Below are 25,616 nucleotides of genomic sequence, written 5' to 3' on the forward strand. Positions count from 1 at the left end.
TTAAATTTTCATTGTTGCGCGCGCAATGTTTCGTTGGATTTTTACGTAATACAAATTTATATTTAATCTGACTAGAAATTTCGGGATAAAAATATTTCGGAGCCCATCAAAATGTGGGAAATTTTATTGAATTCTGTCTTCAACGGTTGGTTGAAATTATTAATCATTGTCCTAGCTAGAAAATGGGCTGTACTTTTAACAAACTGTAAATGGGCTGTTGTAAATTCCATTAGAATTCCAAAATGGGTTGTACATTCTTACAAAACGCAAATGGGCTATAAGTTCTCTGCCACACACTTGTGGGCCTACTAAGTGACGCGTCCCCTAAAAAAATAAGTTGACGCGTATGCAAGGCTTTGCCAACTTATTATAGTCAACACACGGTTCTAGCAGCAGTGGCCGTTGGATGTCTATCCAACGGATGTCGTGCTTCTTCTTCAATCTCAGATATTCTTAGCTTCGGCCGCCCAAAAAATGATTCCTCCCCCTGACATCTGGGGCGCACCATTTCGGAGGCTGACCTGTGGGCCTACTAAGTTGGAGCGTCCCAAGGGCTTTGTCAACTTAGTCAATAATAAACGTTTCTAGCTTCAGTGACCGTACGATGTCCATCCAACGGCCGTAGTGCTTCTTCAACCTCTGGTCTTCTTGGTCCAGCCGCCCAAAGCAGCGCCGGTCGTGCCGCCTGCTCCTGCCTCCCGTGGCCGGCTGTGCTGCCGCGGAGGCCTCACCGCCCCCATACTACTCCCACCGCTGGCCAGGCCATCCCTCCACTCACCCACACCCCTGTTATTCTGCGGCGACGGCAGCCTCACACCGCAGCCGAACCAGTGAACCCTCGTACTCCTCTCCGCGTGGGCTTCCACTGCTGCGTCTTCCCCGGCTCCGCGTCGTCCCCTTCCTAGGCCTCGCCGTCGTCCAGACCACCGCCCTGGTGCTCTCGGCGCGGCGTGGTCAACGTGATCAACGACCGACTTCCATCAGAAGAGTACTGTACATGGAGAGGCTGACAGCTGGGTTCAGGCGGCCGCAAGGAAGTGCCTCCTTATTACGCGCAAAATAATTATTCCTCCACCTTACAGCAGGGACACACCGGACGGGCCACCTTATTTCGTGAAAAACGTTTCCCCCCTGACTGCTCGGACCCACCGGACGGGCCAGCGTATTTCGCGAAAAAAACGTTCCCCCCGCTGTCAGCTCGGACCCACCGGAAGTGCCTCCTTATTACGCACAAAAAAATGAATACCCCTTGCTAGCTGGGACCCACCATGGTGGGAGGCTGACTTGTGGGCCTACTAAGTTGACTGGGACGGGGGCCTTTGTCAACTTTAGTCAATATGAACGATTCTAGCTCCAGTGACCGTACGATGTCCATCCAATGGTTGTAGTGCTTTTTCAACCTCTGGTCTTCTTGCTCCAGCCACCCAAAGCAGCGCCAGTCGTGCCGCATGCTCCTGCCTCCCATGGCCGGCTGTACTGTCACAGAGGCCTCATCGCCCCTACTATTCCCACCACTGGCCAGGCCCTGCGGTGATGACAGCCTCACACCACAGCCGGACCAGTGAACCCTCGTACTCCTCTCTGTGCGGGTTTCCACTACCGCGTCTTCCCCGCCTCCCCGTCGTCCCCTTCCTAGGCCTCGCTGTCGTCCACCGTCCTGGTGCTCTCGGCGCGGCGTGGTCAACATGGTCAAGGAACGACTTCCATCGGACGTGGACTGTACGTGGAGAGGCTGACAGCTGGGTCCACGGCCGCAGCAAGGAAGTGCCTCCTTATTACGTGCAAAATAATTATTCCTCCACCTGACAGCGGGGACCCACCGGACGGGCCACCATATTTCGCGAAAAAAACGTTTCCCCCTGACTGCTGGGACCCACTAGCTACACCTTCGCATGCAAGGAAGTGCGTCCGGGCAAAAAAAACAAAACGATTCGCCCCTCTGACTGCTGGGACCCACCAGCTACATCTTCGCACGCAAGGAAGTGCCTGACAGTCGGGACCCACCTGGTCAAAGCGTATGTAGCGTTGTCATTCTGGTCGCGAACGTGTACGTACATATATACTGGTCGATGTAGAGGCGCGCACGTGTCGTAATAAAGGCGCACATGTAGCATGTACACGTACGTACAAGAGTCAGGGTGCAAGAAAGAAAATACGGCCACATATGTGTACATACGGGCGGGGTCTCGAACGCCTACTCGCGCATACGTACGGCGAGGGCTCGTGTACATGGCTGGGTCGGAACGGAGAAACAACGTCGTCGTCGTGTTCATGGGGAGGCAACGGAATGCGTCGTGTTCATCGGGAGGCAACGGAATGCGTCGTGTTCACGGGGAGGCAACGGAATGCGTCGTGTTCATCGGGAGGGCTTGGACGGAACAGGCGATGGAAACGAGGCCTGGCGTACCGTAGAACGGAGGAAACGGCCTTGTGTTCGACCGGCCATGTTCGAAACAGGATCCTGTTCTTCGGGAGGGGTGTGGCGTACCGCAAAAAGGAAACGGATCTCCTACTGCCGAAACTGGGGTCCTGTTGATCGGGAGGGGTGTGGCGTACCGCAAAACGGAGGAAACAAACTTGTGTTGGAGCGCTACGGTCGAAACGGGGGTCCTGTTCATCAGGAGGGGTGTGGCGTACCGCAAAACGGGACTCCACGGGATACTGTTCATCTCCACCGTCGACCTCCTCCAGCCTCCACGGGCTCCTGTTCATCCAGCCTCCACAGCGCGCTACTCCATCGGCTACTGTTCAACCACTCCTCCACCGTCTACTGTTCATCCAGCCATCCACACCACGGGGACCTGTTCAACCACCCCTCCACCGTCTACTTTTCATCCAGCCCTCCACACCACGGGGTCCTGTTCAACCACCCCTCCACCGTCTACTGTTCATCCAGCCCTCCACACCACGGGGTCCTATTCATCCACCCCTCCACGGGCACCCCTCCATCGTCTACTGTTCATCCGGCCCTCCACCACACCACAGGGTCCTGTTCATCCAGAGACAACGCCACCGCTTATTGTTCATCCACCCTCCCCTCCCCGCGCAACGCTCACTGTTCATCCCATCGATCGGCTTCAGTTAGCAGCAGTAGCGAAGGAATCGCTCGATCGGGTTCAGTTAACAGCCATCGATTGATCACTCGGGTTCAGTAACACGTAGCCTGCAGTGTAATTGCTCGGGTTCAGTTAGAGCCCAATGCCTCGCTCGGGTTTAGTTAGAGCCAACGCCTCGCACACACGCGCGTACGTGTACGAGAGAAACGCGCATTGCTCGGCCCCCGACCTCCCACCGTAACCGGGAACTCCCCAAAATTTTCCTCCCCCTCGCTTCTACCACGGTTTTTTCCGTCATGGACGGCCCAAATAATGTCATGCAGCTGCGTCTCCGGCCCGCCCAGGACAAAAAGCCCATTTTCTGTCATGATTTTTTGTCATAGAAGTAGGAGGCCACCACATCTATGATGATACCGGGTTTTGTCACAATTATCGTCATAGAAGTGTCATATATATGACAGAAGAAAAAACCCGTTCGGCCCAAAATGTCACGGATGTGTCTTTTTTTTTGTAGTGATATATGCGGTATCTACCTGCCGTTCCAAGTAAATTTGTATGTGCCAAACTCTAAACCTTCAAATAATCATCCTGTTTTGTATGCTCGAATAGCTCATGTATCAACTAGGGCTGTCTGTATCTTCCATGCTAGGCGGGTTATTCTCAAGAGGAGTGGACTCCGCTCCTCACTCACGAGAAAATGGCTGGTCACCGGGATGCCCAGTCCCATGCTTTATGCAAAATAAATCAAAATAATTGCAAAACAAAACTCCCCCTGGGACTGTTGTTAGTTGGAGGCACTCGTTGTTTCGAGCAAGGCATGGATTGATGTTTGTTGGTGGAGAAGGAGTATAAATTTTACCATTCTGTTTGGGAACCGCCTATAATGTGTGTAGCATGGAAGATATCGCCAGCTCTTGGTTGTTATGTTGACAATGAAAGTATACCACTCAAAATATTATTCACCTCTATTTCAAAACCGAGCTCTGGCATCTCTACAAATCCCTGCTTCCCTCTGCGAAGGGCATATCTATTTACTTTTATGTTGAGTCATCACCCTCTTATTAAAAGCACTAGCTGGAGAGCGCATCTGTCATTTGCATTCATCACTGCTAATTTATATTGGGTGTGACTATGATTGGATCTCTTTTACCATGAATTACAATGTCTAGTCAGTCCTTGATCTCTAAAGGTGCTCTGCATTTATGTTTTGCGGTCTCAGAAAGGGCTAGCGAGATACCATCTTGTTATATCATATTATGATTGTTTTGAGAAAGTGTTGTCATCCGAGATTTATTATTATGGCTTGCTAGTTGATTATTCTATTGATATGGGTAATCATGAGACCTAAGAATTATTGCAAATGTGGTTAGTTATAATCTTTGCTGAAAACTTGAATGCTAGCTTGACATATTTATAACAATAAGAGCAAACAGAGTTTGTAAAGTTTTTCTTTATTTCTTTCAGTTTGTCAACTGAATTGCTTGAGGACAAGCAAGGGTTTAAGCTTGGGGGAGTTGATACGTCTCCGTCGTATCTACTTTTCCAAATACTTTTGCCCTTGTTTTGGACTCTAACTTGTATGATTTTAATGGAACTAACCCGGACTGACGCTGTTTTCAACAGAATTGCCATGATGTTGTTTTATGTGCACAAAACAAAAGTTCTCAGAATGACCTGAAACTCCACGGAATATCTTACAATAAATAAGAAAAAATCCTCGCCAAAGATGAAGACCAGGGGGCCCACACCCTGTCCACGAGGGTGGGGGGCTAGGGCGCGCCCCCTACCTCGTGGGCCCCCTGGAGACCTCCCGACTCCAACTCCAACTCTATATATCTGCTTTCGGGGAGAAAAAAAATAAGAGAGAAGATTTCATCGCGTTTTACGATACGGAGCCGCCGCCAAGCCCTAAAACCTCTCGGGAGGGCTGATCTGGAGTCCGTTCGGGGCTCCGGAGAGGGGAATCCGTCACCGTCATCATCATCAACCATCTTGCATCACCAATTTCATGATGCTCACCGCCGTGTGTGAGTAATTCCATCGTAGGCTTGCTGGACGGTGATGGGTTGGATGAGATTTACCATGTAATCGAGTTAGTTTTGTTAGGGTTTGATCCCTAGTATCCACTATGTTTTGAGATTGATGTTGCTATGACTTTGCTATGCTTAATGCTTGTCACTAGGGCCCGAGTGCCATGCTTTCAGATCTGAACCTATTATGTTTTCATCAATATATGAGAGTTCTTGATCCTATCTTGCAACTCTATAGTCACCTATTATGTGTTATGATCCGTTAACCCCGAAGTGGCAATAATCAGGATACTTACCGGTGATGACCGTAGTTTGAGGAGTTCATGTATTCACTATGTGCTAATGCTTTGTTCCAGTTCTCTATTAAAAGGAGGCCTTAATATCCCTTAGTTTCCATTAGGACCCTGCTGCCACGGGAGGGTAGGACAAAAGATGTCATGCAAGTTCTTTTCTATAATCACGTATGACTATATTCGGAATACATGCCTACATTACATTGATGAATTGGAGCTAGTTCTTTGTCACCCTATGTTATGAATGTTACATGATGAACCACACCCGGCATAATTATCCATCACTGATCCGATGCCTACGAGCTTTCCATATACTGGTTTACGCTTATTTACTTTCCCGTTGCTATTGTTACAATCACTACATAATACCAAAAATATTACTTTGCTTTCATTACTCTTTTGTTATCGTTATCACCACTATCGTATTACTTTGCTACTAGACACTCTGTTGCAGATACTAAGTTTCCAGGTGTGGTTGAATTGACAACTCAGCTGCTAATGATTGAGAATATTCTTTGGCTCCCCTTGTGTCGAATCAATAAATTTGGGTTGAATACTCTACCCTCGAAAGCTGTTGCGATCCCCTATACTTGTGGGTTATCAGTGACGGAGCTTTGTGAAGGGCATGGGGCCGATGTCCCCCAAAGCCTTTTGATTTGGGGGGGGGGTAATGAGAAGGAGCATTTTCCATGTGAATATGTACAACATGAAATCATATAAATGTCTCATAGGATGTTGGTATAGTATATCCATGACATCATGTGCCATAATCTATAATTTATTTAATACGAGAGTGAGAAGGGAGGAGGAGAGAGTGATATGGAGGCCGTGGACTGGGGCCTAGGTTTGACGCCCACGTCCAGCCACATGTCGCACACATCGCACACGCGACGCGGGAGGAGCCGATTGTCTGAAACCCAAGAAAATCTCACCGAACCAATAGCTATATGGAGCGAACCCATCAGTCATTGGGCATGCAAAAGATACAACATAGTGAAAACATGATGACCGACTGGTGAAAATCCAACTGCTGAACGGTTTAGCTGACCACATCTGACGGCTGAGAAGCACAAAATCGGGGATCACGGTGAGAGCGAACCTCCCAGGAACCTTATACGTTAGAATACAATAGGTAAATGATACGTCTCCAACGCATTTATAATTTTTGATTGTTGCATGTTATTATATTATGCATCTTGAATGTTCTATATGCATTATTATGCTATTTTATATCATTTTTGGGGACTAGTCTATTAACCTAGTGCCAAGTGCGAGTTGCTGCTTTTTCCTTGTTTTTGTCTTTTACAGAAAATCAATACCAAACAAAGTCCAAACGGAACGAAACTTTTTGAGGATTTTTCTTGAACCAGAAGACACCCAGGAACCTTTGGGAGGAGGTCAGAGGGGCTACCAATTGGCGACAAGCTCTGCAGGCGCACCCTAGGGGGGCGCCCCCAGGCTTGTGGGTCCCCTAATGTTCCTCTAACCCTAATATTTGCTCTATAAATATCCAAATATTCCTCGTATACTAGAGGGCACACAAAAAATACATTTCCATCGCCGCAAGTTTCTGTCCTCGTGAGATCCCATTTGGAGACTTGTTCCGGTACTCCGCCGAAGGGGGCTTCAATCACGGAGGGCCTCTACATCAATCTTGATGCCCTTCCAATGATTTGTGAGTAGTTTACCACAGACCTACGGGTCCATAGTTAGTAGCTAGATGACTTCTTCTCTCTCTCTCTCTCTCTCTCTTTGATCTTCAATACAATGTTCTCATCGATGTTTTTGGAGATCTATTCGATGTAATCTTCTTTTGCGATGCGTTTGTTGAGATCCAATGAATTGTGAATTTATGATCAGATTATCTATACATATTATTTGAGTCTTTTGTGAACTCTTTTATGCATGATTAAGATAGCTTTGTATTTCTCTCCAATCTATTGTTTTAGTTTGGCCAACTAGATTGATTTTTTCTTGCCATGAGAGAGGTGCTTTGTAATGGGTTCAATCTTGCGGTGCTTATTCCTAGTGACAGAAGGGACATGACACGTATTTGTATTGTTGCTATTAAGGATAAAAGGTGTTTTTTTTTCATATTTATTGGATCTATCCATCTACATCATGTCATCTTGCTTAAGGCGTTACTCCGTTCTTATTAACTTAATATATTAGATGCATGCTGGATAGCGGTCGATGTGTGGAGTAATAGTAGTAATGCAGATAGGAGTCGATCTACTTGTCATAGACGTGATGCCTATATTCATGATCACTGCCTTAGATATCGTCATAACTTTGTGTTTTTCTATCAATTGCTCAACAATAATTTGTTTATCCACCATATGCATTTTTTCAAGAGAGAAGAGTCTAGTGAAAACTATGACCCCGGGTCTATCTTATATCATATTATTTTCAAATCTATAAAATCAAAAACCCAAAAATACATTGTTGTAATTTATTTACCTTTAATTTATTTTGCATTTTATTTATCTTTTATACCTATATCTATCAGATCTCATCCTTACAAGTCACTGTGAAGGGATTGACAACCCCTTTTATCGCATTGGGTGAAAGTATTTGTTTGTTTGTGTAGGTGCAATCATTGGTGACTTGTGTGTTCCTCCTGCTAGATTGATACCTTGATTCTCACCTGAGGGAAATACTTATCTCTACTTTGCTGCATCACCATTTCCTCTTCAAGGAAAAAAAACCAACGCAACCTCAAGAAGTAGCAGTAAATCACTTACCCGTAAAAGTACAATGTTACATATTGAAAATGAACCAGAAAAGTCAAGTAATGAATGGCTCGAGTTCATATAAGACATAACCATTAATTGGATAACAGACTCCCAACCCACGAATGTCCTGACTAACCCATGCTATTCATATAAGATATAAACATAAGCAAACAATAGAGACATTATCACTGAACTTATCTAAATGATATGCTCTTACTTCTATTATCTCCCTTCAAATTGACAAGCAACACATATGGCTGACGGGCTAGATAAAACTCTTAATATCGTGTACTTGCACTTTAATTCTACTGACAAACGTAGCATTAATACTCTCAAAATGTGCATACTAAATTATAATAAAATCTTTATATTTCTTACCGATGAAACTAAGATGTTGGAAGGAGAAAGGCAACCAGTAAATGGGTGAGACATGTTCATCTCGCATATTGAGATTTAGGAAGTGATTGAACAATATCAAACAATTTGAGATTAGGCCAAAGGGTCACATCAGTGCAATTTCATACGTATATCATATAATTCATTTGCACCAAACTACCACTTACATCATGGAGAAATTATTAGTTATATACTGTATAAATGAAACGATACCATGTAAATTTTCTAGTTTGTGCGGCCATTGAATGTACTGGAAATGAGCGGCGGCGCAATTGAGAGCACGACATATCAGCAGAATGACATACCCTCATTTCATTATCTCTCAGTAAAAACTAGGATTAAGTATGTCATTGAATTGGAAAAGGTACTCCCTCCGGTCAGTCTTACTTTGCGTATTAGGTTTGGGTCAAGTCAAACTTTGCAAAGTTTGATCAAATATATATTTAAAAATATCAACATTTACCATGCCAAATATATATTCCATGAAACTACATTTCGTAATGATTCTAAGAATATTGATTTGACATTGTAATTCTTGATACTTTTTTCTATAGGTTTGGTCAAAGTAGAGATGCTTTGACTTCAGACAAAACTTATATGCAGACTAAAAAGGTCCGGAGGGAGCATAAAGAAAAATCAAGAATACGTTACGAGGTCAACGCATACAATACACGAATAAGATAAGATGTTGTGTGCTACGTGCAACCTAGCAGGGTTGCACACGCGCTTTACGATTTTCGTATCAGATAGTTTCCTCGTACAGTGGGCAAGTGTTCAAAGATAAATTGACAACTAAAGTGAGCATGACATTTTCTCTTACCGTCGGTAATCCTATCTTTAATCACAACATCACAATGAGTATTTTCTTAAGCAAAACTAGCTGGTTACTGTTTGAAAAGCATTTAGAGACATTTCTGACAAAAGTATTGGAGTCAGTGAAGATAAAAAGATAATCAGTACTCTATCTGTAAAGAAATATTAAAGCGTTTCACTGCTTTACTGAGGGAGTACAAAACAACTCGAAAAGCAGAATGGGTAAATTTACAAATAAGGCAACTTTTCTGTTCAGAAAAAAAAATTGGTCCGTTGCCACTTGGCTGCCACTGTCAGTCTCGTAGATAACCCTTTGACAAGATCGAGATGCCAGGTAAGCAGTACGGGGCCCCGCAGCCCAGCGGGGAGAGGCACCCAGCGGTGGCCCCAGCTGACAGCGAGTGGACGAGGTCAAGGCAGATCCCGCCGGCCGCCCCCAACTGCCTCCACGCCGAAGTCGTCGCCCGCCCCTCCCCCCTGAAACAAAATCTCTTCCAGAATCGGAGGGGAAAGCATCTGCGAGTTTCGCCCTCGCGCGGGCGGCCGGCGGCGGCGGAGATGGGCTGCTGTAGCAGCCGGAGCTCGGACTCGCCGGCCAGCCGCGTCACGCGCTGGCGCTCCACCGGGATCGTCGCCCTCCGGGACGCCAAACTGAAGGTTGTTATCGCCCACAGCCCCCCTCCCCTTTCCTGTAAATAGACATTTTGGGGGCGTCCATCGTACCAGCGCCCCTGAGTTTCGGATGATTATACGTTGACGGTACGGGCGACGATCCTTTTCTGGGTGATGGTACATCGCCGTTTGATTAACTCATTAACTGGTTGAGTATCTACGGAGGATTCCTATCCTAGGTGGAAGGAAAGCGCAATTTTGCCGATATAAAAGTTAAAAGCATGCCATCCTATGTGGTGATGCACTAAAACTTGGAACTGTGTTGCTTTTCTTTTGTCTGAAATATCTTTTTAGCTGATGACACGATAAACTTTGCACCTTTAATCGCTGGTTTCGTCATTATGATGAAGGAAATGCAACCTTAGGAAGATTATCATACTTGCCACACCAAAATTAAGCATTCTAGGAGCTCTAGAGTACTGTTAAAGGTATGCCTAGAAGTGTTTACGAATAACTGTCATGCTTTCGACACCTTGATGTGTACCGATGTTACTGCTGCAAGCCTGCGACGATGTAATTCTCAGTTAACATTTTTTAAAATCAAAAGGCTATCTGACAGCTTCATTGATAGATGATGAGAAAATACGATGTTACAAACTACAGGTAAGCACCTGTAGCTTGAAAGCAGATGAAACCAAAATGGTGAGGTTAACAAGGTAAGCACTAGTTGTTTCACCCAGCCACACAGAGGCCCCAATTGTGTTGGCAGGTGTCGTGCCCTGGCCAACAGCCGGGCGTTTGCCTCGGTTTTTTATTTTTAATTCTTGGAAACCACATTGATGGAAGCTTCTTTTGCTTGAATCATACGCCTGCTTCTCTGCTCGAAACATCCCACACTACAAGCATTAACAGGAACAAGAGCGCTTACCGCCAGTTGAAATTAGCTCATCAATTAGGGAGGCAAACCTCCAGGATACCAGGTAATTTTCCCTGAAGGAGTGAAGCCGTCATAGCAGCACTAGCTTGTCCCATAACTGCCACTCCAATTGGTTTCTAGCACACAGGTGGGTAAACAGTTTTTGGATGCTTAGAGGGCATATATAGGTGCTGGGCTATTGGCTTGCTAGGAGCCGGTCTGCTGTCAGAGTCCAATTTTCTAACCACGGACGCCACTCTGCTGATGCCCAGACCTTCGAAATCTCAGCTTCGCATTAAGCCTAGGAACTGAATTTTGTATGGCGAAGATGACGATTAGTACCCGCATGTGCGTGAAGTGTGAACTTCCAACAGAAGGTGGTATGGGTGGTGTCTCTGTCGAGCGCTGCCTTCTGTACCGCTGTACATGGCCTTCTGAAATCCAGCAAGGAGCCAGAAGACACGCGGCTCCTTAGGTCAGCAGCACAAGGGCTATTTGTCCAGGTGTCATGGATTTTGGTGTTTTTTCTCTCTCTGTGTGTGTGCGAGTACGCCGGGGGGGGGGGGGGGGGGGGGCTTGATATCGTTACTGGTTCACTAAGTGAAATCCATATGGTGCTTACTCAGTTGTTTGTCCTTGTATAAATATTTCCTATTAGGTAGTTCTCATATTTCAAATATTTAGCATATAAGTGAACTTATTATGTCTACATGAAAAAGGGTGCCTTTCTGCATTTCTTACTGTAACATTGCACTTCTCTTCCAGAGTTACTTAATATCATTCCATGCAGGTGGTACCACAGGAAGTTCTGCAAGTGGGAAATTCCCTTAGAACTCTGGATTTGACAAATAACAAGATAGGTAATCAGAATTTTTAAGTAGTTATCTCCATTCAGGGTGATAGGCATTAATGCTTGGTATTGTCTCACTTTCTTGTACTTAGTCAGAAAGAAACTGGTTGGAAGTTATATGACATTTATTTTTCACTTCACAATGTGAGAAAGTGCTATATTTCAAGCCAACTTGCTACAATTGGACCCTTTATTTTCTTGCATTTCTTTTTCTACCAGTTTGTGGATACAATTTATCCAAAACCCGTGCTGGGCTGAATTCCCTGTTCTGAATAAGCTGTCTTGCCTGAAACTGCATAAGCTCTTTTCATTGATGTTTGTATAATTGTATTTCTCTTGAGCAATGACAATTCTTTCTTTTCGTTTTAAGTTGAGGTTCCCCAGGAAGTTGGTACCATTGTGAATATGCAAAGACTGGTAAGCATTCTTAGTAAAAAATGTCTTGGATTTTTTTAGAGATGTGTATTTGCAAGCAACGGTTCTTCCATTTGTTCATTCTCAGTAATGGCGGCTTGATAGTGATGTTTTCTCCTCTTGTTCCTGTAGGTTTTGGCTGGTAATTTGATTGAAAACATTCCAGCTAATATTGGATACCTGCGGAACCTTAAAATCCTCACGCTTGACAGAAATAGGATCACTGTCTTGCCTGAAGAATGTTAGTTCATACATCCTATCTATATTTTTTGTAAGAATGGAAATGAAACAAGCAAAGTATTACCATAGGTTTATTATTTTATTATTACATAACAAAGGTGGCCTAGGTTCTAATCTAAAACCTTGCCCTAACAAGGAGTTAGTACAGAGTTATGACTTTCATAACATTATTCTACCAACTTTTGTTTCCATTTTCTCACATGATCTTTTTTTCGATTCAGTGGGTTCTCTATCAAATCTTCAGCAGCTTACAGTTTCTCAGAATTCTTTGCTGTGCCTACCTAAAAGTGTTGGAGATTTGTGCAATGTAAGTTTCTTATTTGGTTCAATATGCCAGACTTAGCCTATCTCTGCAAAAGACTTGTTTTCAAGCACAAAAGGAATGTCTAATTTCCGAAAATCATAAAGATGCAGTCAGTATTGAGTTTTGTTTCACAACAGAAGTATTCTTTGTTTTCTGTCTAGTCAAATAAGTTAATTTTATGAAATGATTCAGTCTGCATTTCATCATTTTGTGTCACCATTAAATGTTCAAAAGCGTTTTTTTTTTGTAATGGTCAATGCCCTAGTGTTATCCTTTTTTGGCATTGTGGAGCTATGTGGTGTTGTTGTCAATGGCTTACCATCATTTTGTGTTTGACTGATGCAGATGCTGCTACTCAATGTATCTGATAACAAACTAAATGCCCTTCCCGAATCAATAGGAGGCTGCAAGTCCCTCGAAGAATTGCAGGCTAATGGTAAACCCGCTTGTTTCTGCAATACTACTACTAGTCCTATATAATTTGAGTTTCCTGTTCTCCGCTTTTTGCTTGCACTAGTAATCGTGGCCAGGCAAGGTACGTTCCGACTAATACATAGCACAAGAAACATGGAAATGGTACAGCTTCCATAATTTGTCAATACGTGATATAAGAAACATAAAAATGATACGATTTCGATAATTGTCCATACAAAATGGACAATGTACATCTGTACCTAATAATTTCAACACTTCACAATATATACAAAAAAGAAAAATATAGAACTGGAGAAGGGACAGGCACCAGTCACAGCAAAGAAACCAATACTAAATCAACATTTGGCACAGAGATCATCGACATTACCTTCGACATTTGGCACAGAGATCATCGATATTACCTTCTCAGAGCCTGAAAGTGGTATGGATCAGCTCGACTAGCTGTGCTTTGGATGAATGAAAGAATAATAGATAATAAGATTTCTATATGTTTGCCTCCAGTTAATTAACTTAAGATTTGCTTACTTTCATTATTGTCATGTTAATGGCTGTATGTTTTTTATTATCTTTTCTTTCATGAAATTAAGGACTTGTACCATTTATATAAATGAGATGTCCAGAAATGTAAATGTTGATTTAGTAATGATTACCATGCTGTGAATGTTATCTTGCCTTCTCGTCTACAAATGTTCAGGACTTTAAATGTCGATGTAGTAATGATTACTATGCTATGAATGTTATCTTGCCTTCTTGTCTACAAATATCCAGAAGTTATCGATTTAGTAGTGATTACCATTTGCTAGTCTGCAAATAATTTACGGTTGTAAAATCACTATTTCTTAGGATAATGCTGTTCGGCTTTATGTGTTGAGCAAAGCTACCTCTGGCTAACCTTCATGCTAAATAATATTCAGGAAATACAATCGAAGATGTGCCCTCATCAATTTGCAACCTTGCTTGCCTCAAATCTATATCATTGAATGGAAACAAAATTCGTCAGGTATGTGCCAGTGAATTTATTTGGCAACTTTGACTATCTTGTGCACTTTATGTACATATTTGTCCATGCCATTATGAAACAAGAAGCAATTAAGGAGCCATCCATCCTCAAAACTCTTTTTTTGGCTGCAGCTTCCCCCAAACTTGCTGAAGGATTGCAAGGCTCTTCAGAACTTGTCACTGCACAGCAACCCAATCTCGATGGACCAGTTTCAGCAAGTTAGTGACATGAGGGCACGACAGATTCCTGCAACTGAATCAACACTATTTTAATTTTAATTTTAATTTTAATCCTAATTCCCTTTCTCGTCTGTTGCAGATGGATGGATTCGGGGAATTTGAAGCGCGCAGAAGGAAGAAGTTTGACAAGCAGATTGATTCAAATGTGATGATGGGCTCCACAGCCCTGGACGAAGGCATTGATTTACGCTAGTTTTGCGGCAAAATTCAAGTGAACTTGTTTTTTCTTCATTAGTTGGAAGTAACTGTAAACTTTGTATATATCAGTCTCCCCACAATCTGATTCGGTAAAGAAATCAATAAATACAAAACATACAAAAATGAGTAGACTGTCTCTTTCATGTGAATCTACAGTCGTTGACTATCAGCATATTATGTACTCTCATGTCTAAGCCTACACCATCTTATTATGCTACTTTCGGTGGCAGCAAAGATTTGTCTGCTTGAAAATGAGCAGAGAGGGCTTTGCAAAGCTCCCCTCTCAAGTCTCAAGTAGCAGTTACAAGTGAGAAGCCAAGAATTAAACTATCGTCCAGCAGTCGTGTTAATTTGGAGCTCACAATACATAGGCAGCCCACCACCGGAGCTCGACACGTAAGGGCAAAAGACTGGTGCCGTCTTTCTAAACACGTGAATAAAGCAGGAGGAATCTGTTGTTACATCGTTGCTTTTTCCCTAGCTATATGATCGATTCACATCTGATAAGAGAGGGCAGAGGCAAGGAGGAGGAGGAAGAAGAAGAAGAAGAAGCAGAGGGTTTTGCTACGACTACGATGGAAGAGGAGAAGGCCTTTCCCAGTGACTCGTCAGGTTTCGAGTTCTTCATCATCATGCTCTCAAATTCCTTGAAGAAACTGGTACGTATCTGGGTTCTACACCGTGATCCTTGGTCATTGGTCTCTGGGTTGGGTTTGGTTGGTTGGTTCACCACTTGTTCAATTTCAACCGCTGCTTGACCCACGTCGTCGCAGAGGATGCCAGACAAGTTCGCCAAGGTGCTCGCCGGCCGCGAGCCCCGGGAAGTGAAGCTGCGGGAGGCCGGCAGCGGGCGCCGCAGCCTGTGGGACGTGAAGGTGGTGCTGGACGCCGACGGCCACACATACCTAGGGCGCGGCTGGGAGCGGTTCGCCCGCGCGCACGACCTGCGGCTCGGCTACTTCCTCGTCTTCAGCTACGACGGCGACGCCGTGCTCACCGTGAAGGTGTTCGACGTGAGCATGTGCCGCAGGCACTACAAGCACCACGACGACGATGATGCCAGTGCGCGCCTCTTCTTGCTTTCTTTCTCTTCGTTTCAGTACGGTGGTTGTAACAGGGATGGTTTTCGCATTTGGCCAGGCAGTGGGAGCAGCAGCGACAGTGGCGGCAGCAGCTCGGCGGAGGTGGAGGTCGACGACGCTCCGACGTCGCAGTTCACGGTCAGGCTGAGCGGCTGCCACTTCCTCGAGAAGCAGCAGCAGTATCTGGTGAGAGCTAGCATCTTTCTTATGTGCTAGCAGCAACTAATTTCGGGGTGCGTGGATCATTTGGGTGCAGAACGTGCCGCTGGAGTTCCATGAGGCGCACGGGTACGCGGAGAGGAGCAAGGTGGTGCTGCGGATGAGCGGCAAGTCGTGGGGCGTGACCCTGAAGCACACCAACCGGGCGGGCGGCAAGACCCGGTCGTCCTTCAGGTACGGGTGGCACCAGTTCCTGGTGGACAACCGCCTCACCGTCGGCGACACCTGCTTCTTCCGCGCGCTCCGCGCTGGCGGCGAGGACCACGAGCTCAAGGTGCAGGTCCGCAAGCTGGACGGCACCTTCGTGGAATGATCAGCCGGCCGTGTTGGCGTGCTCATCACCGGCATGCATGGCACAATGATCAGGACAATGGAGTTCTTTTACTTTTTCTAGTAGTTGTTTGAAGCTTTCGGATCGTCTTGGTATGTTCTGAAACCTGGATCAGTGCCTTCTGATGCTAGTAGCAGCAGAGTAACTAGTTAGAGAATAAACCGCCTGACTCTGTGCCTCCTCGATCGTGTGTGCAAAGAGGATGAGATTGTTCTCATCTTTGTGCTACAAGGATAAGATTTTCAGTTTCACGTTTACACATGCATGGCTTGCTTTGCCTACACAACGACTTCATGCTCTAAACTGAGGCCATCTTACTGACGATATGGGTTTACAAGAGATGGAGAAGAATCTGAACTTCGTCGTGCAACGAAGAAAAAGAAGAAGAAGAAACCGGCCTCCTCGCTAGCTCACATCCGCATTCAAATCAGGAATCAGGATCCACTTTCGGTGAAGTGAACTGACGCAAACATGAGATGAGGACGGACGGCGACACGACGGCGCCAGTTTGAGTAAAGAGATATGGCTACGGCCAGCTCCTACCTACCTCTCTCGGTCCCTCACGCTTGATCTGATGCCTCAACCACCGCCCCTCACGGACAGGCCGCTTGTCAAGACCCTGCTTCGTTGAACCTGAAGATATCTGACGAACAAGACACCAAGGCCATAACTGAAGAAATAGAAGAGGAAGATAGCGGTTGGGTGGAAACTCGCCAGATCAACGGTCCACGGCAGTGGCGGATCCCTGTTTACCATCCGGCACACTGTAACAGTTTACTGAAGCCTGTCATTGCGCTTCAGTTAACAGACCGTGCCGTCATTTCTTTCTCTCCGTAGGGACGGGCATCATCTTCTTCACCAAGTATTGTACCTCAACAATCTCTTCCCGCGAGTCCGGTCTAAGGATACGGAGCGGGAGCATAGTAGACGAAGTAGTAGATCACGTCAAGGTACGGAAAATAAATTGACACAGATAGAGAGGAGTCTTCTTTGTGATGAACTCACGTACAATGATTGCTCTTCATCTAAATATATAGGGGTAGGAGGTGAAGGGATGAGTACTCACTTAACATCAGGTGTGGAGCACTAGAGGGGCTAGGAGATGCGTCACGACTTGGCCTCCAGTCACACCCACACATGGCTCCGGTTTCCCGACACTTCTTGAGTACTTAGCCGTATATCCATGCCTCAAAACTAAAAAAAAAATGATGAACACACACAACAATGCCTGCTAATTCTGACTGCCCAATAATGATGCACGCGTCACTCGTCCCCGGAAAAAGAGATGGACGGGTCAGGATTATGTATTGACATGAGCATTCTTTACTGGAGCAATGATGAACGCGTTATTCATGCTGTCTTATGACTTCCCTATCTCAAATCATTTCTGTAGATCATAATCACACTCTTTGTCCAGCATCACTTAGGTCTCCAACCTAACACTGTAGACATCTAGCCTTGCGGGTTGCTTGGCCAGAAAATATACCACCATCACGCGTGAGACCTATTATTTGTTCCCTTCCATTTTGCTGAAAACATCATCAAAACTATCCAAAGTACAATCTAAACAATCCACCAAACTGCACGAGTGATAATTTAACCGACAACGATTGGCTTGAGAAAGAGCCCGGTGATGAGGCTCTTGAGGTCACCACCAAATGTGTAGCCATCCCTACCACCGAGGTATATGACTTCTAGCATCTTTGTCAAGTTTACCACAAGTTGTGCCGCTGGCAATAGTGCTGGTTCTATCTCCATACAAGCCTGGTTCATCATCCTCCACGTGTCCTCAGCCAACGCTGAGATCACTGCCACAGCCTCCTCCCCCGCAATGAGGTGCTCCTTCATGTAGCACTCCACGGAGCTGGCCACATCCTTGTTGTTGGTCTTCCCCATCTTGTAAGAAGGGATGTCATTGAGAAAGCGAGCGATCTGCCCGCTTGCGCGGACAATGTTAGGGACATTGACTGCCCAGTCGAACGCCTTCTTGGTTGCTGTGTTGCCCACACCCATGAGCATCACTATGGCCAGTGTGGGGAATCCCAACGACATGTGTGACACCTCTAGGTGCTCCTTGAGGCTGGGGGCATACTTTTCGTTGGACCATTTGGCCTCATGGAGGTAATATTCAGACAATGACTTGATCTGCACCCACAGTAACATATGTCAGATATGACGTGGACTTTTACTGAAATATGATGTCACGAGTATATCTTGAAAAATGAAGCTATTGAACTTGATATATTGGATTGGATGCTTTTGATAAGTTTTTACCGCTTCCTCGGCGTAAGATAGACGGTACTTCTCGTGTGGTCCCAAAGTGTCCTCAAACTCTTTGATGTTATCCAGCAATTTGATGTAAAACGTATGCAGATATTCAGGTAGAATAGATGCCGCGCTTCGATCCCATCTACAGTATATCAGGATTTAGGAATCTAAGACAGCGATAAAAGCCAAGGATCGATCACTGCCATTTGATAGTTTGACGAGACTCATTTAAATTTACTTTCACCAGGTTAAGCTTTAGTTCAGTGACATAGTAATAATTGCCCTATATATGTGCACACTAATATTTTGCAAACCTTTGTATAGCTTCATTGAGTTTACAACATTCCTCCAGGGTCGCGTGGACATCGTAGGTGTCATCCATCGGGGATAGCAGACCAAACGTCTTGACAAACATCAGTCGTGTGCGAGAGCTCTCCTCCTCATGGAACACACTGCAGGCCCAGAAATAGTTCTCCACTAGACGATCCCGAGCATAGCTTAGCTTTACATGGTCGTAAAGATCTCTCCACCACCTATAGATTGGACGCATTTTAACCCAAAAAATCATATAATATGTTGGTGCATACTAGTAGAAGTTAGCAGGATATACTGCAACAGTCGGTTTCATGGTGTTCCTGGATCGCTGAAGGGAAAGAGGATGCATGCATGGGTAGTCCTGGGTCATGGATGAGATGATGCTATCAACAATAATTATTCAAATGGGGTCACAAATTTGGTCATTAATGTTAGAGTTGTGTCGAATATTGTGTACAAGGTAGGTTACAGTTGGACTCTGAGTTGTATTGTGTTTAGATAGGATATGGAGTCGTGTCCTAGTAGGACACTTGTATCCTAGGCCTCTAATATATAGCGGGGGTAGACACACGATGTAACCTATGCCAACATAATAGCACGGGCACGCGGGGGAGCCGGCGGCGTGTGCCGGCGCCCGGGCGGCCGGGGTGCGGTGTTGTGACGGTGTCACGGGGAGGAGCGCCCGTAGTCAGGCCCCGGGGATGTAGCCATGATGATGAACCTCGTTAACAAATTTCGGTATCGTGCTCGTGTGATTGCTTGGTCCTCGATAGATCAACGAAGCGCCTTGGATTTATTCTAACAAGTGGTATCAGAGCAAGGTTTGAGATCGATGCGACTCATGTTGATCTAGAGGAAGTATCAAGTTTGAGATGCAGCTGGCTGCGGTGGTCGGTGTGGTTCTCGGTGAGATTGGATCAGCGGAATGTTACGCGCGTTGCGGCAGTAGAGACGTGTGGCGATCGGATTGATCGGGCGAGCGTACAGGAGCACGTGCATGAAGGGACGGTGCGCCGCACGGGCAGGCAAGCAGCAGGTCGGTTGATTCCATCGATGGGAGCTGCGGAAGCCCCGTGTGTGGGCAGCTGCCCCAGGTGCGCACGGCTGCAGGCGGGCGAACCGAAGCCAACGCGGCTTGTGGGCATGGGCTTAGGACGTGCCAAGCTGGCCCTGGTGGTTAGTTGTGCGCGTGCTTGATGGGCTAGGCCCTTGTGTAGTGCTGATATGATGTGCAACACAGGAGAGGTGAGATCTGTTTTGGACAAAAAGAGGACCGAGTCCTCGTGTGACAGGATCAAATCAAATTGGTGAAGAAAATTACGTAGTAATACACCAGGAGAGCATGGGCACGGGCAAAGCAATAGCTAGCATCAGGGATTGAGCTAAGGATATTTTTCACACGGTCAGCTATACAAAGAACCATGGCACCAATGGGTACCTGGTTTGAGGTGAAGAAGTTCAACGGGACAGGAAACCTTGGGTTATGGCAGACAAGGATGAAAAATTTGTTGGTGCAATAGGGATGCTTGAAGGCGTTGCAGGAAGTCAGGTCAGCTGAGAAGGAATAATCACGCGATGGACGGAAATTCTTGGAAGACGATTTGGGAGCCTCGAGCGTGTCATGCAGTCGAACAAGTTCGGCTGGGTCGGACTGGACAGTCTGATGGATCGACGCAAGTCGGTTGGTACAAAAAACGGTGGTGAGAGCGGCGACGACGACATAGAAGCGTGATGCCGATGATGACCGACTTCTGGGCGTGGAAACACGCGGCACAGGCCCGAGGCTTGTGTGGCTTCGACAAGACTATGGCGCAGGATCGATTCAAGACGGTGCACATGAGAGCTTGAAGTCGACGGGACGCGGGGTGGACTGATCATCTACCATGGAGTCATGTTGAAGGTGGAGCTGGATTGAGGGGCTGCGATGTAATGATCCAGGGAATCAAAGCCTATTCAGCAAGGGGGAAAGCGAGTGGCACACAGTTCGGACTGGAGCCCAGTGGTCTGATGGAAGCGTGAAACTCGTCATCGGTCGGTGATGATCGATGGTACTCTGCAGTGGAGGTTGAGTGGTGTGGGTTCGCGGCCCTTGAGACTCGACCAGGACAGCGGAGGCTCGACGCGGTAATAGCGGCGAGGCGTGCGGTATGCACGGGGCATGGAGACGGGCCAGGGCTCTGGTGGTCATACATGTGGTGTGACAACTGCGAATTTGACTCGGGATGACTACAAGCAACGGTGAAATTCCTTCATGTTTCAAACAGGCGGTCAAGAAAGGAGCGGTGATGTTGAGTTCAGGTAACTCTTATGTGTGGCACCCAATATATGAGTTGTTCACTTTCACGCAGGTCAGTGATCAGTGTGTGATGGCGTTGGACTGATGCTCTGGAAGTTGGGAGCACAAACTAGAGTAATAAGGAACTTAATTTTGCTCGAGTGTTGACTGTGGTCAAGAAAAGGAGGGACTACAAGTTGCGGGTGGAGTCATATGGAGTCTTTGGAGTAGCAGCGGTACTCATGGGATAAGCTTAAATCCAATGTACATGGAAGTTTGACGCATTGACGAATTCAAGGTGGTGAAGAATATTCGCCAAGGTGGAGTTTGTTAGAGTTGTGTCGAATATTGTGTACAAGGTAGGTTACATTTGGACTCTGAGTTGTATTGTGTTTAGATAGGATATGGAGTCGTGTCCTAGTAGGACACTTGTATCCTAGGCCTCTCATATATAGCGGGGGTAGACACACGATGTAGCCTATGCCAACATAATAGCACGGGAACGCGGGGGAGCCGGCGGCGTGTGCCGGCGCCCGGGCGGACGGGGTGCGGTATTGTGACGGTGTCACGGGGAGGAGCGCCCGTAGTTAGGCCCCGGGAATGTAGCCATGATGGTGAACCTCGTTAACAAATTTCGGTGTCGTGCTCGTGTGATTGCTTGGTCCTCGATAAATCAACGGAGCGCCTCGAATTTATTCTAACAATTAACTAAATCAGTGCTGAACTCGTCGTTTCTGCTTTTCAAACTATGTTTAAATTTTTACATTTGAACTTCTATAACATGGTACATGTATGTTATGTTTACGTACTAAATTATTTTCACGCATTTTCGAAAAGTTGTTGAGTGTTTGTTCGATCGCTGGCGCACTGGTTTCACCACAAGGGCGGTGCACCGGCCGGATATGTCACTCTTTTGGAGCCACTAGGTGTGGTCTTTTTCATGTTTTTTCGTACTCCTTTTACCTCCTCTCTTCATATGAGAGGGAGGGACCATGTTAAAATTGCTTAGGAATTAAAGATAGTATCTTCCTCATCTAAGTGGATTGAAGTTTTCATATGTATATGTTGCTCTAGAAAGGCGCAACTTTGATTTAAGTTGCACTTTTTCTGAAATCAAATTATTTGGTATAAGAAAATCTCAAGCAGGCTTCCCTCGCCAAAAAAAAAAAACTCAAACAGACTTCCGCGCAAAAAAAAAAAAAACTCAACCAGACTTACAGTTAGCAAAACCATTAAGGATGAGAAAAACTACAAGGAAGAAATGGGAAAAAATGTCAACTTACAAAGATAGAGCCTTAAGCTCCTTGAGGTGAAGGGACCTGACCAGCTCGAAATCAAGCTTGGAGAGCTCCAACAGCGGTCCGCTGTTTAACTCCACCTGCTCATACTCCCTTATGTAGTTCATTGTTTCCAGCCGCCCCACAGTCCGTTGGAGAGGGATGTCGAGGGCAGTGAGACTTGTTCCGCCATTGGTGACCTAAGCTTGTTTCTCAATACCTCGAGGTGGTACCTCGAGAAGACGATGACATCGTTTAGTGTGTCCTCGCTAGGTGTCGCCATATGCGCTGCATTGTAAAGGCTCAGCAGGCTCACCGGGTCATTGCGTAGGCTCGGGCTGAAATTTCCTGTCTCGTCCTTGAACTTGTCAAATATATCTGTATGCATTTATGCAAGCTTCATCATATTATATAGTTCAGCTTTTGCATGTTTTCAATGGTACATACCCCCCCCCCCCCCCCCTCAAAATTACTTGAAGTTTTAGGTTTGTTCGAAGTTGAACTTGTTTAAGTTTCACTAACTTTATAGAAGAGTGTGCTAAGATCTACAACACCAAGTGACCGAGATATACTTTATAATCTGATGAGACTAAGTTGGTGTTTTATATTTAATAGACACTCTCTCCGTCCGGAAATACTTGTCGGAGAAACTGATAAAAATTGATGTAGTTACTATGTAAAGATTTGATCAAATTTAAAGAAGTTTAACTTCGGAGTTATGACAAAGGTAGAACTTCAACTAATATGGAACAGCGACATTATATAGCATCATGATGTATGCCTTAATTTGTGATGTTAGCAAGACACGTAATTTATCGATTGATTCCTACCATGTTTCTTCAGATCGAAGAGCAAATAAATCCTAGAACAAACATAAGATAAAATGACAGGTTGAAGATGTTGGGTTGATCTAAGCAACAAAAGTGCAATTTCCGAATCTTGAAGCTCTGTGAAAAATTGTACCTTCTAGACATAAATTTAGAGTGGCATTGAGATCACTGAACTTCTCATCATATATCATTTGCTTGTCTTTATATATATATTTGTTGGGTAGAATACTTCTTGTTTTTCTTTTTCTCGGGAGAGAGCACTTCATGTCTATAGATAGAAAATATACTCCCCCGTCCAGAAATACTTGTAGTAGAAATGGATACATTAATTTCTCGACGGAGGGAGTATATACCTGCAGATACCCAGAAGCCATGCTGCCTAAGTAGACGAAACCGAAGAGCGGCGACGTGGAGGTCGTGGGGGGAGGTAGCTCCATGCTCGGGCTCCTCGTTCAGGATGCGCCGTAAGGCGGTGCCGATCTCGCCGCGGAAGTGGTAGTCGATGCCGAGTCGCTCGAGCGTTTCCACCAGTGTCACCACATCAGCCACGCTCCTGTCCTCACCGTCCTCGAACAGGCCGCGCACTTGGTCCTTGAGCTGTTCCGCCCTCTCGCGCATGCTCCTCTCCAAGCTCTACACATCACGCAGATCACACACGTAGATTAGAGAGAGAGAGAGAGAGAGAGAGAGAGAGAGAGAGAGAGAGAGAGACGGCGACCCATCTGAGAGTGTATGACTGACGAGGCGACATGCGTGCCTGACCTGTGAGAGGGGAGGGTTGTAGGTGACGAAGAAGTCGCCCCACACGCAGGGCTCGAAGGCGCCCATCTCCTGCTTGCCAGGATCAGCAGTAGCAGCAGGCTTGCTCGCAGCCATGTATGCCCGTATCAGCTCGTATATGCCAACCGGCAGGCTAGAGATATTCAGTTGCACTGGTTAATGCTTAATTCATTAACCAGTAGTGCTTGCTCTATTGGCGTGTATATATCTTGTGTGCATGCTCTTCCTAGCAATCGAGTCTCCTATTTATAGAGCAAGCATTGACAAGTTGAGCACATCGACAAGTTGCACACTGGAACACTGCAAGCCTTGTGTCATTTGTGTGAACAGGGGGAGAAGAGAAGTGAAGCAAATATTGGATTCTCATCCATGCCAATTATTACTCCCAAATAGACCAGAGTGAGCATGTGAAAAACACCTTATCACAGATCGATGCGCGTACGCAAGTGCACAGATTTCCAAAGCTGGCCGTGGTAGCTGACATGATGGTATGGGAGATGGAGAGCTGGACTCTAGTTGGTTCGACGCTGTCCCCATTTGGCAAATTGCTCTCCCAGTCTGGCTGACCAAGAAGCTACGTGCGTACGATGGGCGACTCATTGGTCATTGTTCATACCGTGTCGGAGTCGGAGGACACATGAGTTCTGTGAGATACGTCCAGGGAAAAGGGATGCCACAGTTTGATCTGATCACATGTTTTGTTGGCACCCTCTGCCAACAGGATTGTAAGATTAATGCAATCCTTTTCTTTCGCAAATAAAAAACCCACATGTTTTGTTATGTTTACCACATATTTCAGTCTAATCCGCGGCACCATGGGTTGCTAGTCCATTTCTTTCAGGTATTCTGGCTGACAATCAAGGAGGGCATCCTTGCTCTGTTTCGGGAGTTTTTCCAGGGTTTTCAGGATTATCTCGCTAATTCCTAAGGTTCTGGGCGCGGATCCTTACTATGGGGTACGCCAGTAGGGCGGGTCTTATAGCTCCCAGGTTTACCCATTAGAATCAACCGCCTTCATCAAAGGACGGTTCATTCTGGATTGGATCGCCGTTCTCCATGAGATTATCCATGAAGTCAAGATAAAGGGGCTTAAAGCCGTTCTGTTCAAGATTGACTTCATAAAGCTTACGATGTCATTTGATACATCTTCAACATATCTATAAATTTTTATTGTTCCATGTTATTATAGTATTAATTTTGGATGTTTTATATAACTTTTGTGATATTTTATATTATTTTCTAGGACTAACCTATTAATTCAGTGCTAAGCGCCAGTTGTTGTTTTCTGTTTTTCAGGAAATTAGTACCAAATGGAGTCCAAACGCTACGAAACTTTTTGACGTTTTTTCTAAAAAAAAGAGACCCTAGAAGCTTCAGGAAGAGACCAACGAGAAGCAAGGAGACGGCAAGGCAACATGGCACGCCCTGATGCCTTGTGGGCCCCACGTGGCTCTGTTTGACCTAATTTTACATCTAGAAATTCTCTAAAATCGGGAAACCAACAGAGAGACACCCCAAACACTTTTTCCGCCACCGCAAGTTTCTGTTCTTCCACGATCCCATCTGAAGGCTTTTTCCGGTACTCTGTCGAAGGGGGAATCAATCGCGGAGAGCTTCTACATCATCCTTACTGCCTTCTGATGATGCGTGAGTAGTTCACCACAAACTTACGGGTCCATAGCTAATAGTTAGATGACTTCTTCTCTCT

The 25,616-nt window shown here is 45.6% G+C and overlaps 2 protein-coding genes and 1 pseudogene across 4 annotated transcripts; 2 read left to right on the top strand and 1 right to left on the bottom strand.

Annotated features, from left to right (window-relative positions):
- The first annotated feature begins 9,635 nt into the window (after positions 1-9,635).
- On the top strand, positions 9,636-14,700 carry LOC123085057 (plant intracellular Ras-group-related LRR protein 7). Its single transcript, XM_044506627.1, has 9 exons — positions 9,636-9,980; positions 11,642-11,711; positions 12,072-12,118; positions 12,248-12,356; positions 12,577-12,662; positions 13,005-13,095; positions 14,009-14,094; positions 14,226-14,312; positions 14,413-14,700. The coding sequence occupies exons 1-9, from the start codon at positions 9,651-9,653 to the stop codon at positions 14,524-14,526; spliced, it is 1,020 nt and encodes a 339-aa protein (XP_044362562.1). The 5' UTR covers positions 9,636-9,650; the 3' UTR covers positions 14,527-14,700.
- A 2-nt stretch (positions 14,701-14,702) lies between these two features.
- LOC123085058 (B3 domain-containing protein Os03g0212300) lies at positions 14,703-16,414 on the top strand. Of its 3 annotated transcripts, none has more exons than XM_044506628.1 (4): positions 14,703-14,927; positions 15,013-15,190; positions 15,305-15,799; positions 15,870-16,414. In XM_044506628.1, the coding sequence occupies exons 2-4, from the start codon at positions 15,017-15,019 to the stop codon at positions 16,143-16,145; spliced, it is 945 nt and encodes a 314-aa protein (XP_044362563.1). In that variant the 5' UTR covers positions 14,703-14,927; positions 15,013-15,016; the 3' UTR covers positions 16,146-16,414. The 3 variants fall into 3 exon arrangements, with proteins under 3 accessions (XP_044362563.1, XP_044362564.1, XP_044362565.1); XM_044506629.1 differs by having other exon boundaries at positions 14,791-15,190; positions 15,305-15,593; positions 15,672-15,799; XM_044506630.1 differs by having other exon boundaries at positions 14,791-15,190; positions 15,305-15,593; positions 15,672-15,751.
- Positions 16,415-17,398: 984 nt separating this feature from the next.
- Positions 17,399-24,149, bottom strand: LOC123085059 (eudesmanediol synthase-like; annotated as a pseudogene).
- Between the last annotated feature and the right edge of the window lie 1,467 nt (positions 24,150-25,616).

This window comes from Triticum aestivum, chromosome 4A (genome assembly GCF_018294505.1).
Source record: "Triticum aestivum cultivar Chinese Spring chromosome 4A, IWGSC CS RefSeq v2.1, whole genome shotgun sequence".
NCBI classification, from domain to species: Eukaryota; Viridiplantae; Streptophyta; class Magnoliopsida; order Poales; family Poaceae; genus Triticum; species Triticum aestivum.